The 16,755-nt window shown below is 36.8% G+C and overlaps 1 protein-coding gene across 1 annotated transcript in view; it reads left to right on the top strand.

Moving 5' to 3' along the window:
• Positions 1-16,755, top strand: part of VWA8 (von Willebrand factor A domain containing 8) — a 368,026-nt gene that overhangs the window by 136,716 nt on the left and 214,555 nt on the right. Inside the window, exons 16-18 of the mRNA XM_007468612.1 lie at positions 937-1,014; positions 5,335-5,450; positions 15,994-16,100. Coding sequence (XP_007468674.1) covers positions 937-1,014; positions 5,335-5,450; positions 15,994-16,100 — 301 coding nt within the window. The remainder of the gene's footprint in view (positions 1-936; positions 1,015-5,334; positions 5,451-15,993; positions 16,101-16,755) is intronic.

The raw sequence follows: 16,755 nt of genomic DNA, 5'->3' as shown, positions 1-16,755 counted from the left end.
CAAGGATACCTTACATCTCTTAGTAGACATAGATATAAGATTACTACTAAATGAAGGAGTTTGGTTTCAGTAAGAAAAGTGCCTAAATTAGAGTTGAAGCTAACAAAAAAGGATATAATATATGAAAAGTTTCTTACGGGTACACTCTATGCCAGTTTTTAATTGGTTAGAGGCTCCTTTCAGTTTTGTCCTGGTGATGGAATTGTAAATGAAGAGTGGCCTGGTTTTGATTACCTGATTCTTTTTCTTTTTTTAATAGAAGTATAGTTGATTTACAATATTGTGTTAATTACTGCTGTACAGCAAGGTACTCAGTTATACATATATATGCATTCTTTTTCACATTCTTTTTCATTATGGTTTATCACAGGATATTGAATATAGTTCCCTGTGCTATACAGTAGGACCTTGTTGGTTATCCATTCTCTGTATGATAGTTTGCATCTACTAATCCCAAACTCCCAATCCATCCCTTTCCCACCCTTCTCCCCTTTGGCAAGTCTGTTCTCTATGTCTGTGATTCTGTTTCTGTTTCACAGATACGTTCATTTGTGTCATATTTTAGATTCCACATATAAGTGATCTCATACAGTGTTTGTCTTTCTCTTTCTGACTTACTTCATTTAGTATGGTAATCTCTAGTTGCATCCATGTTGCTGCAAACGGCATTATTTCATTCTTTTTTGTGGCTGAGGAGTATTCAATTGTATATATGTACCACATCTTTTTTACCTGATTCTTAAAGAGAAAGCAGAGGCAGAAGTGTTTCCTGAGAAGATGAATAAGCAAATTTATCCACAGGTTAAACATGATACCTATAATCAGAGATTTCAAAAATAATAATTCTAATATTGTTTGATAAGTAGCCATAATTTCTGGTTGATTGATCATATATCCCAATTTATTCTTTCTTTCCTTAATTCTCTTATAAAATAGGTCCCAAATATGCCTCAGGAAGCTTTGGACAAATTGTTATCATTTACACACAAACTCAGAGAGACACAGGATCCAACAGTAAGTCTGGGTTATTTTCCATAGGATTTTCTGTTGTTGACATGCTGCTGCTTTATATTCTTAGAGTTCAGTGCTTTAAAATCTATTTTTTAAGCTGATATATTTATCCCTTATGCTATGCTTTCTCCTATGTATATATCTTACTGTTTCAATGACTTTAACATTTCCTCCAGCTCCTCATGGCTGGTGTCACAGAAAACAACTTTTAACTTTAGGGGAGTACTTGGGTATTGCAGGAGGTTTGGGTCTACTCTGTCTCCTGTGCGGAGCAATCTCATGTATTCTTACGGCTTCAAGTATCACCTCTGTGTTAATGCCTACAACTTTATCTTCAGTTTCTAACTTCTTCCTCACTGATTCTCTATTTCGGATTGTATTTACATTTTGGGATGTTATAGGGGCGGGAAACTTTTACCTTCTTTTGTTCTAGGTCCTTTGGCTAGCCTAATAATTAAATTGACATGAGACAGTTTGATAGGAGAAAAACAACAAACTTAATTTTGTACATGCAGAAGCCCCATAAAAATCTGAAACTCAAAAAGTGACCAAAGCAGGTAGCTTTTATACCTTTTAGTCAAGGAAACAATAAAATTCTGAAGAACTGACAACACAAAGAAGTTTGGGCTTGGGGTAGTAATTAAGTGAAGAACAAACAAGGTTTGTTTATATAGGCTTCTCAGTCCTAAATTTCCTATTTCTGGTGATAAGGATACTTTCTACCCTCCTGGTACAGGGAGGGTATCTTTTTCATGGGAGATTCATTTCCTGCTTTCAGGGGGACAAAGGAGGGTCAGAGCGTCCTTGCACTAGCTAGTTCCCATCCTGGTGCCTGGCACATACTAGAAAATTAACAAATGTTTGCTGACTGCATGAATAAATAAATAAATTAGTTATTAATTTATTAATAGATTTCCCTGGAGCTTTCTCTCCCAGAGAACATTACATTTTCATAAAAGAAATAATTCTTTAAGAGGAAACATAGAAATTTTATTTTTAATAATTTTTGAAAAGACCTTTCATATTTTTAAGCTGAATTCCTATTATTAATCATGTTAATCCAAAAAAAACCCTTGAGGTGTGCTCTTAAACTGAATAACCATGGTAACTAAGGGAATGTGCTCACATCCTCACCCATTTTTTGCAAGATAAAACTGCAGTTAGAAATTTGATATTATAAGTGTTAAGTACATTAGGATTTTTAAATTAAAAGTACATTCTCAATTTGCAGTTGGTAATAATGTGAGAACAGAAATAGCAAACCCTTTACTCAACACATAAGTGGCTAAACTTCTTTCTGATTTAGTCCTGGATGTTATTGCAAAGCATTTTGGTATTATCAACTGATGTGGTTTTTTTTTTTTTTTTTTTTTGCGGACCGCGGGCCTCTCCCCGTTGTGGCCTCTCCCGATGCGGAGCACAGGCTCCGGACGCGCAGGCTCAGCGGCCATGGCTCACGGGCCCAGCCGCTCCGCGGCATGTGGGATCCTCCCGGACCGGGGCACGAACCCGCGTCCCCTGCATCGGCAGGCGGACTCTCAACCACTGCGCCACCGGGGAAGCCCTGATGTGGTATTTTTTAAACTCATGAGAAGTCCTTACTGATCACTGGAATGAAATGTGAAGCCTGAATTCAGTGTCATGTTTGGAATTAGGTTAGAATTTTGTAACCTGGAAAGTTACTGTATGGTTTAATAGGACTCTTCTGGTTGGAGTCATTTGTCATACATTTTCCATGATTAAAATAGGAATTTTTCATGGTCTCAAATATTAAGATGAGAATTGCTATCATATTTAACTTCTAATACTTTTGATCATAGTGGCTGAAACGATCTTATCCTTAATTCTTCCTACTTTCTCACATCCGTCCTTCTTACTCATATCCATCAGTTGCCAAGTCCTTTGAAACATTGGTTTGATCCCTTCTCCCCCTTCTTATTGCCAGTAACCTTACTGTAGGACTTTCTCTCTTTATAAGTAGGTAACTGAAGTATCTTTCTGATTCCTGTCTCAGTTTTCTCTGTCCTTAAACTACTTTGCATATTCCTGCCAGGTTAGTCTTCCTAAAATCATGTTACTAAGTCCTATTGCCTTTAGAAGAAGGGCCAAACTCCTCAAAATGTGATTTACGGGTCTTTGATATTAGGGAGCAAGCTTTCCAGCAGGACCCTCTAGTAAAGCTGGGCTGTTTTCCTCACATTCTGCTTGTATTTCTGTTCCTGTTGCTTTTGTGCCTTTGTTCATAGCATTTCTGCTACCCATTTGAACATTTTAAGCCCCTATAGCAGTTTTGTCAAGTGCTCCACTTATTTTTGCATTAAATTATATGCTATTTTGAATTGCAATTTATGCTTTCTTATATTTAAATATTGTCTCCATGTCTAGAATGCAAATTTGTTGAAGAAGTCTGAATCAAATGTTTTGCTTTTGAGTTCTTTGTAACTTAGAATGTGTTTTTTAATAGAAAAAAGGATATGTCATAAATGGTGGTCATGCTCCTAATCTAGTCCCCAAAGGAGTGTTTAACTCATGTTGTAGCTGAAATATAATGCTAATAACAGCAGTCCAACATCTCATGGAGCTGAGAAATACACGAGAAAGGAGAAACAAATTCACTTTCTGCTTCCTTGGGATGTACAGAGGTAGGCTTAAGCGAAGTGTTAAAAGGAACAAACAACGTAGTGTAGTTTTGGCATCCTCCTACCATCCATTCTGAATCCTCGGTTAATTTAATAGAATTTCCTTCTCCGTTTCCTCTGGTGCTCAGGGCCACTTTATTGCCCTTGTCAGACTCTGTGACATCTCACCCTGGTCTCTTCTGTGCCTCCCCACCACCACCACCAGTGGACCAGTTTACTTCAGAAGTTCTCTTCTCTTGATTTTCAGTGAAAACCACTATCTTCTAATTCTGCTGATCTTAGTTAGACATTAGGCGAGTAAGAATCTGATGCATTAGATTCCTACTAATGTGTAGGTCCCGTTCCCTTCCTCTGTTAGATTTTTTTCATTTTGAAGAGGCTGACTTTCAGTAATAGTTGCTGGACTTCCCTGGTGGCGCAGTGGTTAAGAATCCGCCTGCCAATGCAGGAGACATGGGTTCAATCCCTGGTCTGGGAAGATCCCACGTGCTGTGGAGCAGCTAAGCCTGCAAGCCACCACTACTGAGCCCACGCACCCTCACTACTGAAGCCCGCGTACCCTAGAGCCTGCGTGCTGCAACTACTGAGCCCATGCGCCACAATTACTGAAGCTTGTGTGCTCTAGGGCCTGCATGCTGCAACTACTGAGCCCATGTGCACCAACTAGAGCCTGTGTGCCTAGAGCCTGTGCTGCGCAACAAGAGAAGCTGCTGCAGTGAGAAGCCCATGCACTGCAACAAAAACCCAATGCAGCCAAAAAAAACAAAAAACAAAACTTGCTGCCATTTGTTGAGCACCCATTTGTGTCCAACATCTGCTAAATGCTTTAGAATAATTTTCTAATTTAATCCTCATAACACCTGAAAAGTGAAGGCATTATTATTGCCATTTTAAAGATGAGGAAACTGGGGCTTCAAGAGATTAAGAAACTTGCCAGAATCACACAGCTAATAAATGGAAGACTGATTGGTCTGACTCCAAAGCTTATAAACTTTACTATTACATTATGCTGCCTGCTAAGATAATTTCAAATTCAAGTCAACAAATATTCATTGGTACTTACCATGTCCTGAGTTCTATACTAGCAGCTCTATTAATGGGATTTGGGGAAGAGTAAGTACACAAGGGGAAATTATTCTGACAGTGTCAGAGAAGGATTCCAAACTGTAAGCTGCCCCGCAAGTGACAACTGGTTGACACCTCTATGATCAGAAGCCTAAATTGTCTACAACTCCTTTTTTCTATTTCAGAAGTCATAGATTTACTTAAAACGGTAAGCATTTCTGGCCATGTTAACAGTTTGGCTTTGTGTAAACAGGGAAAAAAAATGAACAAATGGTTAATTGTACATAAGGGCTATTTGTAAGTCAGGTTCAATCTGTACAATGTAACATCTTTCCTCCATCCAGCCCCCCCCCCCCCAAAAAAAAAACATATATACACAGTACTTTAATTGAATTTAATTAATAATTAGTTTTTATGGAATTTTTTTTAAATGTCTTTAAGGATATTTTAAGTGTAAATTGGTTTCTGTTTATTTTATTTGTAATTCATTAACAGTACATATTTATTTTAAGTTTGGCCTTGTCCTTAGGAATAATGAATTCTGCTATGATACCCATCCAAAGGGACTTTCAGCAAGTTGAAACAAGACTCTTAACAGCCTGTCTTTGCCTTTTGGTAGGCGCAGTCATTGGCAGCATCCCTTTCTACCAGACAGCTGTTGAGGATTTCTCGTCGGCTGTCACAGTACCCTAACGAAAATCTTCACAGTGCTGTCACTAAAGCCTGTCTTTCCAGGTAACCATATTCTCCTTTCTCACTGAATTCAACTTTCTGGGTCTTTGCTAAAACAGTGACGTAAGTTTCATAGTCTGTACTCACAGGTCTGGAAAAATTATCAGTCCGAATATGTAGCTATTTCAGCCTTGTGTTCAGTTTTTACAACATATATTACCTTACTTAGGCATAGTAATAAATTAAAGAGATTTTTATAGATGAGAAAACTAAGTCACTTACTCAAATCAGACAGTAGTAAATAAGTAAAAGTAGGTTTGGTATTTGAACGCTGGCTCATGTGTCTTCTGAGCGAGTGCTCTTAAGCACTTAGCACCTCCCAAATTTGCACTGGAACTTTCCATGCTTGGTAGTACTGTCCTGTTGCCCAAATTTGACAAAACTAACACCTTTTCAGTCTACACTAATATTTTTCATACTTGTTTGGAAATTAGTAATAAAACATCAGCTTATATAATTTCCTTACAGAATCATACTTGCATGAAACTATTTTAAAAGAATAATAAGAAAAGATTAATAGCAATGTCCAATAGACCTGGAGATTTCTTTTAGACTCTTTTCATATGATCTGGTAATTATTTTTATGGTGGTTATAACTGTTGTCCCTTCATTCCTTGATATATTAAAGGAATTAAAAGAGAATCTATATTCAGCTTAGGAGGATCTCTAACTGCCCTCTATAAGTTTTCAGCTTAGTGGACAATTTTTCTTATAGTTAAAGTAAGCTCCTTATGTTGCAACTTGAATTTGTTCTGTGGTGAAATGAGGCTAAAATGAGGTTTGTTTCCAGTGTCTTTGGGGTACTTCTTTGAATAACTAATAATTATGAGAAATAATAAAGTTGATTCTCCTTTTCTTTTAAGTAGATTAATATTAGGCTTCCAAATGAAAATTAGAAAAAAACATGCTTCAATTGCTTATTTTTTAGGCTCATGAACTGAAGAAATTATTGGGTTGGTCAAAAAGTTCGTTCTTTTTGGGCAACCCAATATATACAGAAAGATAGATTCATTATCTACCCAGTGTTTCCTTAGTCAGAACTTGGTTATAGATGTGTATTAATAGAAGTAAATAGTCAATGCCAAGTAATATAAACAGTTTCAGAGCCTAAGGGATAATAATACTTTGGAATGAATGAAATAATCGTACACAAAGCATTCTAGAGACCATTCTAGAGAGCAAACAGTGAAAACAAAACAATTCACTCTGAGTCTAGTGTAATCTTGATACCGAAACCAGACAAGAATAATGTATGAAAGGAAAATTATAAATCAAATTCATGGAATGTGTACAAAAATCCTAAATGAAATCCAATTGTAGCTAAATATATATATATATCATATATATTTATATGATATATATAATTTATTTATATATATAAATTATGAGCAATTTGGAGTTATCTCAAGAATGTGAAGATTTACTATTCTTTTTTAAAATTCACCATATTAACATATTACTGAGAAGAATATCATTTAAATAAATCAGTAAAAAGGATTGGATAAAACTCAACAGCCAAACTTAAAAACAAGCCAAAGCAAAAATAGGCAAAAAATATTCTTAGTTAACCATGAATGGACGGGAAATTCTTTAATCTGATAAAGGACACCTACTAAAACTTTATAGCAAACATTCTTATGGTAAAATACTTGGCTCATTCCATTTAGAGTTAGGAACAAAAAAAGAATGTCACCTTTCTATACTTTTAGATTGGCTAAAGATTATATGATTGGCTACATAAAAAATTCAAAAGAAGCTACATATAAACTACATATTAGAACAAATAAAATATAATGAGATTACTTATGCACCCAAGTCAGTGATATTCCTATATTCCAGCAAAAATCAATAAGGAAGTCTAATTTTTAAAAATAATACCATTCAAAATAATAATAGAAAGCTTTGAGCATCTAAGAATAAATCTAATGAGTGGCATATAATGCTTTTATGGAGAAAAACATAAATCTTTATTAAAAGCTATAAAAGATAGCTGTGGGAAATGGGAAACTGTACTATGTTCATGAAAGGGAATATTAAGTATTGTCAGGCTGTTTGTTTTCCCCCCAAGTTGATATGTAGATATAATTTGGTCAAATACAACCAAGGTTATATTGAATTGGACAAGCTGATCTCGAAATTAATATTAAGGGCCAATAATATCCAAAGAAATTTTGAGGAAGATTTAAGTGGTGTGCTTTCTCCATCAGATATCAAGATCCTTTATAAAGTTATATTTATTTTAAGTGTGGTTTCGGTGCTAGAAAAGACAAATAGACCATTAGGATAGACTACAGAGCCCTGAAACAGCCCCACATATTTCTGGGAACTTAGTATATGTTAGAGGTAGCATTATGAATTAGTGTGGGAATGGATGGACTTGTCGATAAACGGTTAAAAATAAAAAATGTCCACTTTATTCCCATACAGAAATGTAAAATCCAGATACATGACAAGAACACTGTAAGCCACTCTACAAGTTATAATCCACAAACTAAGAGATGTTTCTCAAGATTTCTAATCTCAGAAGGATTGCTAGGGCTTCCCTGGTGGCGCAGTGCTTGAGAGTCCGCCTGCCGATGCAGGAGACGTGGGTTCGTGCCCCGTTTCGGGAAGATCCCACATGCCGCGGAGCGGCTGGGCCCGTGAGCCATGGCCGCTGAGCCTGCGCGTCCGGAGCCTGTGCTCCGCAAATGGGAGAGGCCACGACAGTGAGAGGCCCACATAGCGCAAGAAAAAAAAAAAAAAAGGATTGCTATTCAGGAACTATAAAGTATACAAATTAATGAGATAAAAGCATCACCCCTAAATGGCAAGAGGATTAATAGATGTGCAGGAAAAGTTATCAGATAACCAACAAACATTTGAAAAGATGCTCAACTTACTATTGATCAGGGAAAATGACATTTAAAACAATAATCAGCTATCATTTTATACTTTTACAATTTTTACCTGTAAAAATAGCATTTTCCATGAGCAGAAGGAAATGGAATTTCATGACTGCTGTTGGGATGGAAGTCTTGTCAGTTTGGGGGTGATCTTACAGTATCTTTATGCCTTAATATATTAATACTCTATGAATTGACAATTCTACTTCTTGATAATCACCTTAGAGATAGATTTACACGTATGTATAAGGAAGCATGTAGAAGAATGTTCATTGCATCATTGTTTGTAAGAATGAAAAATGGGAAACAACCTATCAGTCCATCAGTAGGGAATGAATATATAAACTGACATATTCATATAATGAGGTACTACACAGCAGTTAAAATGAAATAGATCTACATGTATCAACAGGTATGGATCATGACAACTTAACATCAAGTCAAAAGTTTGAAAGAGGAGATTTCGTATATGATGCCATTTATATAAAAGTTTAAATACAATAAAAATGCAATATATTTTTTACTCACACATATGCAGCAAAATAAAAATATGGACAAGAAAGGTATAGACCAATTTCAGAGTAAGAGTTAGCTTCAAGGATGGAGAGAGATGAATAGAATACTTAATATACTGTAATTTTCTGTGTGCTTGAAGTAGTTCATGGTTAAAACTATTTAAAAACTAAAAAATACTTTCCATATTCATACACATATTTCACTGAATCAAATAATACATTTTCCAGTGTTATCAACTGAACACAGTAAAATTCTATTCTGTTGCCACCCCATGACCCTTTGCAAATAGGAAAACAGCTATCTTGTTTATGTATCATATGTTGACTTAAGCAAGGCTACAGAGTCAAAAGCCTTTTTATTAACCTTCTCTTTAGGATAGCACAATGGCAGGAAGGAACAACAAAAAACATTTCATAGAAAATTTTAAAGCAAAAATTTGATATGATTTATATTCATGAAGTCTATTATTAAGCAGACAAAATCAAAAGAAACTCTCTAGCCTAAATTTGTTAAACATTAAATTTACTAAATATTAGCTTGGCTCTTTTATGTTGTTAATTTAATTTTAAAAATATTTTTCATTTATGTATTGTTTATGCCAGTTGAGTTCTGACTGGAACATTTCTTCATCTGAGGGAATGGCTCCCTAAGCACCTCTCATAGCCTATAATATGTGCATCAAGTCTTGGAGCTAGATGCGTAATTCATTTTAGATAGTTGAAAACCTAAGAGGCCAAAAGGAAGAAAACTTAGAAGGTTAAGAAGATATCAGGTATTCTGTATTGCAAAAATTACTTTACTGTGGAAGAGTTAACTAGAAATTCCTATAAAAAGAGTTTTACTCCATTCAAGTTTTTTGCATTACATTAAATTATTTACTTTTGGAAAATCTTGGGGTGATGATCCCTTAGCAAAGAAATTTGGGGCAGAGTTATAAGAATTTTTTTTTTTTTTTTTTAAAGAAGATGTTGCGGGTAGGAGTTTATTAATTAATTAATTAATTTTTGCTGTGTTGCGTCTTCGTTGCTGTGCGAGGGCTTTCTCTAGTTATGGCAAGCAGGGACCACTCTTCATCGCGGTGCGCGGGCCTCTCACTATCGCGGCCTCTCTTGTTGCGGAGCACAGGCTCCAGACGCGCAGGCTCAGTAGTTGTGGCTCACGGGCCCAGTTGCTCTGCGCCATGAGGGATCCTCCCAGACCAGGGCTCGAACCCGTGTCCCCTGCATTAGCAGGCAGATTCTCAACCACTGTGCCACCAGGGAAGCCCAGAGTTATAAGAATTTAATCAGAAATGAAGATTAACTACCTTTGACATTGAGGTTATAAGGAAATTTTCCATTCATCAAAAACTTAGTTTCTGTACAGTATTTTTCAAAATTCCCTTGTGACATAAAATGAATAACAACTATATAAAATTTCCACTGTTTAAGTTATTAGCTGATTAATTTTTTTGTTGTAAGCCTGCTAGAACTAATACACAGTGTTAAATGAGTATGATGATTATTGTGGGTGTGAATTTTTTGTTTTCCTGAAGAATGATTTCATTTGCAGCAAAGACTGTTCAGGAATTTTTGGCTTAAAAACTGCTGTTCAGTTTTTTGTGGGGTTTTTTTTAACATTTTTATTGGAGTATAATTGACTTACAGTGGTGTGCTAGTTTCTGCTATATAACAAAGTGAATCAGTTATACATACACATATATCCCCATATCTCTTCCCTCTTGCGTCTCCCTCCCTCCCACCCTCCCTATCCCACCCCTCTAGCTGGTCACAAAGCACCGAGCTGATCTCCCTATGCTGTGCGACTGCTTCCCACTAGCTATCTATTTTACATTTGGTAGTGTATATATGTACATATATAGACTACCACTCTCTCATTTTGTTGCAGCTTACCCTTCCCCCTCCCTGTGTCCTCAAGCCCATTCTCTGCTATGTCTGCGTCTTTATTCCCGTCTTGCCCTTAGGTTCTTCATGACCATTTTTTTTCTTTTTTTTTAGATTCCATATATATGTGTTAGTATACGGTATTTGTTTTCCTCTTTCTGACTTCACTCTGTGTGACAGACTCTAGGTCCATCCACCTCACTACAAATAACTCAATTTCGTTTCATTTCATGGCTGAGTAATATTCCATTGTATATATGTGCCACATCTTCTTTATCCATTCATCTGTCGATGGACACTTAGGTTGATTCCAAGTCCTGGCTATTGTAAATAGAGCTGCAATGAACACTGTGGTACATGACTCTTTGAATTATGGTTTTCTCAGGGTATATGCCCAATAGTGGGATTGCTGGGTCTTATGGTAGTTCTATTTTTAGTTTTTTAAGGAACCTCCATACTGTTCTCCATAGTGACTGTATCAATTTACATTCCCACCAACAGTGTATGAGAGTTCCCTTGTCTCCACACCCTGTCCAGCATTTACTGTTTGTAGATTTTTTGATGAGGGCCATTCTGACTGGTGTGAGATGGTATCACATTGTAGTTTTGATTTGCATTTCTCGAATGATTAATGATGTTGAACATTCTTTCACGTGTTTGTTGGCAATCTGTATATCTTCTTTGGAGAAATGTCTGTTTAGGTCTTCTGCCCGTTTTTGGATTGGGTTGTTTGTTTTTTTGATGTTGAGCTGCATGAGCTACTTGTAAACTTGGAGATTAATCCTTTGTCAGTTGCTTCATTTGCAAACATTTTCTCCCATTCTGAAGGTTGTCTTTACGTCTTGTTTATGGTTTCCTTTGCTGTGCAAAAGCTTTGAAGTTTCATTAGGTCCCATTTGTTTATTTTTATTTTTATTTCCATTTCCCTAGGAGGTGGGTCAAATAGGATCTTGCTGTAATTTATATCATAAAGTGTTCTGCCTATATTTTCCTCTAAGAGTTTGATAGTGTCTGGCCTTCCATTTAGGTCTTTAATCCATTTTGAGTTTCTTTTTGTGTATGGTGTTAGGGAGTATTCTAATTTCATTCTTTTACATGTAGCTGTCCAACTTTCCCAGGAGCACTTATTGAAGAGGCTGTCTTTTCTCCATTGTATATTCTTACCTCCTTTACCAAAGATAAGGTGACCATATGTGTGTGGGTTTATCTCTGGGCTTTCTATCCTGTTCCACTGACATATTTCTGTTTTTGTGCCAGTACCATACTGCCTTCGTTACTGTAGCTTTGTAGTATAATCTGAAGTCCCGGAACCTGATTCCTCCAGCTCCGTTTTTCTTTCTCAAGATTGCTTTGGGGCTTCCCTGGTGGCGCGGTGGTTGAGAGTCCGCCTGCCGATGCAGGGGACATGGGGTCGTGCCCCGGTCCGGGAAGATCCCACATGTCGCGGAGCGGCTGGCCCCATGAGCCATGGCCGCTGAGCCTGTGCGTCCAGAGCCTGTGCTCCGCAATGGGAGAGGCCACAGCAGTGAGAGGCCCGCGTACTGCAAAAAAAAAAAGATTGCTTTGGGTATTCGGGGTGTTTTGTGTTTCCGTACAAATTGTGAAATTTTTGCTCTATTTCTGTGAAAAATGCCGTTGGTAGTTTGATAGGGATTGCATTGAATCTGTAGATTGCTTTGGGTAGTATAGTCATTTTCACAATATTGATTCTTCCAATCCAAAAAAATGGTATACCTCTCCATCTATTTGTATCATCCTTAACTTCTGTCATCAGTGACTTATAATTTTCTGCATACAGGTCTTTTCTCTCATTAGGGGGGTTTATTCCTAGTTATTTTATTCTTTTTTTTTTTTGCGGTTTGTGGGCCTCTCACTGCTGTGGCCCCTCCCGTTGCGGAGCACAGGCTCCGGACGTGCAGGCCCAGCGGCCACGGCCCACGGGCCCAGCCGCTCCAAGGCACGTGGGATCCTCCCAGACCGGGGCACAAACCCGCGTCCCCTGCATCGGCAGGCAGACTCCCAACCACTGCGCCACCGGGGAAGCCCCTCCTAGTTATTTTATTCTTTTTGTTGCAATGGTAAATGGGAGTGTTTTCCTAATTTCACTTTCATATTTTTCATCATTAGTATATAGGAATGCCAGAGATTCTGTGCATTAATATTTTTTTCCTGGTACTTTACCAAATTCATTAATTAGCTCTAGTAGTTTTCTGGTAGCATCTTTAGGATTCTCTATGTATGGTATCATGTCATCTGCAAACAGTGACAGCTTTACTTGTTCTTTTCCAATTTGGATTCCTTTTATTTCCTTTTCTTCTCTGATTGCTGTGGCTAAAACTTCCGAAACTATGTTGAATAATAGTGGTGAGTGTGGGCCACCTTGTCTTGTTCCTGATCTTAGTGGAAATGGTTTCAGTTTTTCACCATTGAGGATGATGTTGGCTGTGGGTTTATCATATATGGCCTTTATTATGTTGAGGTAGGTTCACTCTATGCCTACTTTCTGGAGCGTTTTTATCATAGATGGGTGTTGAATTTTGTCGAAAGCTTTCTCTGCATCTGTTGAGATGATCATATGGTTTTTCCTCCTTCATTTGTTAATATGGTGTATCACATTGATTTATTTGCATACATGGAAGAATCCTTGCATTCCTGGGATAAACCCCACTTGATCATGGTGTATAATCCTTTTCATGTGCTGTTGGATTCTGTTTGCTAATATTTTGTTGAGGATTTTTGCATCTATGTTCATCAGTGGTATTGGCCTGTAGTTTTCTTTTTTTGTGACATCCTTGTCTGGTTTTGGTATCAGGGTGATGGTGGCCTCGTAGAATGAGTTTGGGAGTGTTCCTCCCTCTGCTATATTTTGGAAGAGTTTGAGAAGGATAGGTGTTAGCTCTTCTCTAAATGTTTGATAGAATTCGCCTGTGAAGCCATCTGGTCCTGGGCTTTTGTTTGTTTGAAGATTTTTTTTTTTTTTTTGCGCGAAACGCGGGCCTCTCACTGCCGTGCCCCCCCCCGCCCCCGCGGCAGAGCACAGGCTCCAGACGCACAGGCCCAGCGGCCATAGCTCACCAGCCCATCCGCTCCGCAGCATGTGGGATTCTCCCGGACCGGGGCACGAACCCGCGTCCCCTGCATCGGCAGGCGGACTGTCAACCACTGCGCCACCAGGGAAGCCCTGTTGGAAGATTTTTAATCACAGTTTCAATATCAGTGCTTGTGATTAGTCTGCTCATATTTTCTATTTCTTCCTGGTTCAGTCTCGGAAGGTTGCACATTTCTAAAAATTTGTCCATTTCTTCCAGGTTGTCCATTTTATTGGCATAGAGTTGCTTGTAGTAATCTCTCATGATCCTTTGTATTTCTGCAGTGTCATTTGTTACCTCCCCTTTTTCATTTCTAATTCTATTGATTTTAGTCTTCTCCCTTTTTTTCTTGATGAGTCTGGCTAATGGTTTATCAATTTTGTTTATCTTCTCAAAGAACCAGCTTTTAGTTTTATTGATCTTTGCTATCATTTCCTTCATTTCCTTTTCATTTATTTCTGATCTGATCTTTATGGTTTCTTTCTTTCTGCTAACTTTGGGGTTTTTTTGCTCTTCTTTCTCTAATTGCTTTAGGTGTAAGGTTAGGTTGTTTATTTGAGATGTTTCTTGTTTCTTAAGGTAGGAATGTATTGCTATAAACTTCCCTCTTAGAACTGCTTTTGCTGCATCCCATAGGTTTGGGGTCGTCGTGTTTTCATTGTCATTCGTTTCTAGGTATTTTTTAATTTCCTCTTTGATTTCTTCAGTGATCTCTTGGTTATTTAGTAGTGTATTGGTTAGCCCCCATGTGTTTGTAGTTTTTACAAACTTTTTTCCTGTAACTGATATCTAGTCTCATAGCGTTGTGGTTGGAAAAGATACTTGATATGATTTCAGTTTTCTTAAATTTACCAAGGCTTGATTTGTGACCCAAGATATGATCTATCCTGAAGAATGTTCCATGAGCACTTGAGAACAAAGTGTATTCTGTTGTTTTTGGATGGAATGTACTATAAATATCAATTAAGTCCATCTTAGTTAATGTATCATTTAAAGCTTGCGTTTCCTTATTTGTTTTCATTTTGGATGATCTGTCCATTGGTTAAAGTGGGGTGTTAAAGTCCCCTAATGTGATTGTGTTACTGTTGATTTTCCCTTTTATGGCTGTTATTATTTGCCTTATGTATTGAGGTGCTCCTGTGTTGGGTGCATAAATATTTACAATTGTTATATCTTCTTCTTGGATTGATCCCTTGATCATTTTGTAGTGTCCTTCTTTGTCTCTTGTAATAGTCTTTGTTTTAAAGTCTATTTTGTCTGGTATGAGAATTTCTACTCCAGCTTTCTTCTGATTTCCATCACACCAACATCGCTTTTATTAAAGCTTATACTCAAGGCTATGGGAACCACCAAAGATTTAGAGCTATGGAAACCTAAATTAGAAGTGTATGTTTTTAGTATGTTTATTTGAAACATAGGGTTAGTTTATAGTAATATAGTGCAGGCGACCGTGGATTAAAAAGCAGTTCTGTGGGCTCACTTGTGATCATAAATTCCGGATATAACTTTATTTATGTGTGAGGGAAACTCTGTTTTCATGTTCCAAGCCCATGATGTTCATACAATGGAATTGTAAATGAAGAATGCCTCTGTCACTCAGAAGATAGTTGTTTTGACAACATACATATAGAATAGATAAACAGGTATATTTTTTAAATGGAAGGAAAAATCAAGCTGAATAATCTTAAAGTCATCTAATAATTTGTATTAGAAAATAAAGAAAACCTCATTAATCCACCTCCACTAATCTGAATTTTTGATTGCCAATCTGAAGTAGGTTAAATTGTGGTTGTTTTATCTATTTAAGAAAATTTGAAAAGCCAGTTAAATGATAAATAAGATGTATGAGGTATACTAAATCCATTTTAAAAAGCAAATTATTTTCATTCTTGTCCTGCAAAATGTTGTATATAAGCAAATACTGCTAATTACACATTAGTTTTCTTTATTAAAGGCGATTCAACAAACATACTTCATCTTCACACATACTTGAAGTTTATATTTATTCTGAAATGTTTTATTATCTAGCTTTCACAGATCGAGACTGATCATCCTTAATTGGTTATAATTAGTAAGCGAGATAGTGAGTGAGTCTGTCTGTCTAAGTGTCAAAAGATATTTGGGAATTACAGAAAGCTTTGACTTTATCAATCCATCCTTCCCACCCCACCAGGTTTTTACCAAGCCTTGCAAGGTCAGCATTAGAAAAAAATCTGGCAGATGCTACAATAGAAATAAGTACTGATAATAACCTGGAGCCAGAATTGGAGGATTACAAATGTAAGTGTTTGATTTGTTTCTTTTTTAAGTGAAATAATAATTATTAAGCATTTGTATTGTTTATTTTTTAAATTTCAATTAAAAATGTTTTTGGTTTCCACCCATTTTGTTTTATGTATTGCATTGAAAAAATAAACCTTTTATTTAAAAAAAAAGTTTCCAGATACTAGATATAGTTCCTCCCCCAAGAGCTGCAATTGACATGAATATATTAAAGGCTCAGAGAAGTCCTACTGTAAATAAACATGTAATTTTGTTTTACCTTTTATTCCAAATGTATATTTCACCACAGGTTCTAGCAATCTGTTTTCTTTGCACAACATTTACATTTTGGGGACTACCAGTGTCCTACAGGGCATGTTTTGGAAACTGTTCTAGGTTGATGTAGACTAAACTAATATTCAGAGTACCATTTCATGCCTTCTTACTCCTTTCATTTCCACCCGTATTGTCTTCTGTGGTACTTTTCTTCTTGATTGCCATAAGTGTAATTTAGAGTTTTGGGGAAGTTTAGATCTTCCTGTAAAAGTACCCTATTCTTCATTTAGAGCACAATAAAAGGTTCTCTGTTTTTTGAGGGTAATTACCTGTCTTATCAGAATATCCAATGTGTGATCACTCTCTAAAGGGGGGACTTATTGTGGCTCTCTTTATA

This window comes from Lipotes vexillifer, unplaced genomic scaffold (assembly GCF_000442215.2).
Source record: "Lipotes vexillifer unplaced genomic scaffold, Lipotes_vexillifer_v1.1 scaffold479, whole genome shotgun sequence".
NCBI classification, from domain to species: Eukaryota; Metazoa; Chordata; class Mammalia; order Artiodactyla; family Lipotidae; genus Lipotes; species Lipotes vexillifer.
The sequence above is the reverse complement of the archived record's forward strand: the minus strand, read 5'-3'. Positions and strand labels throughout refer to the sequence as shown.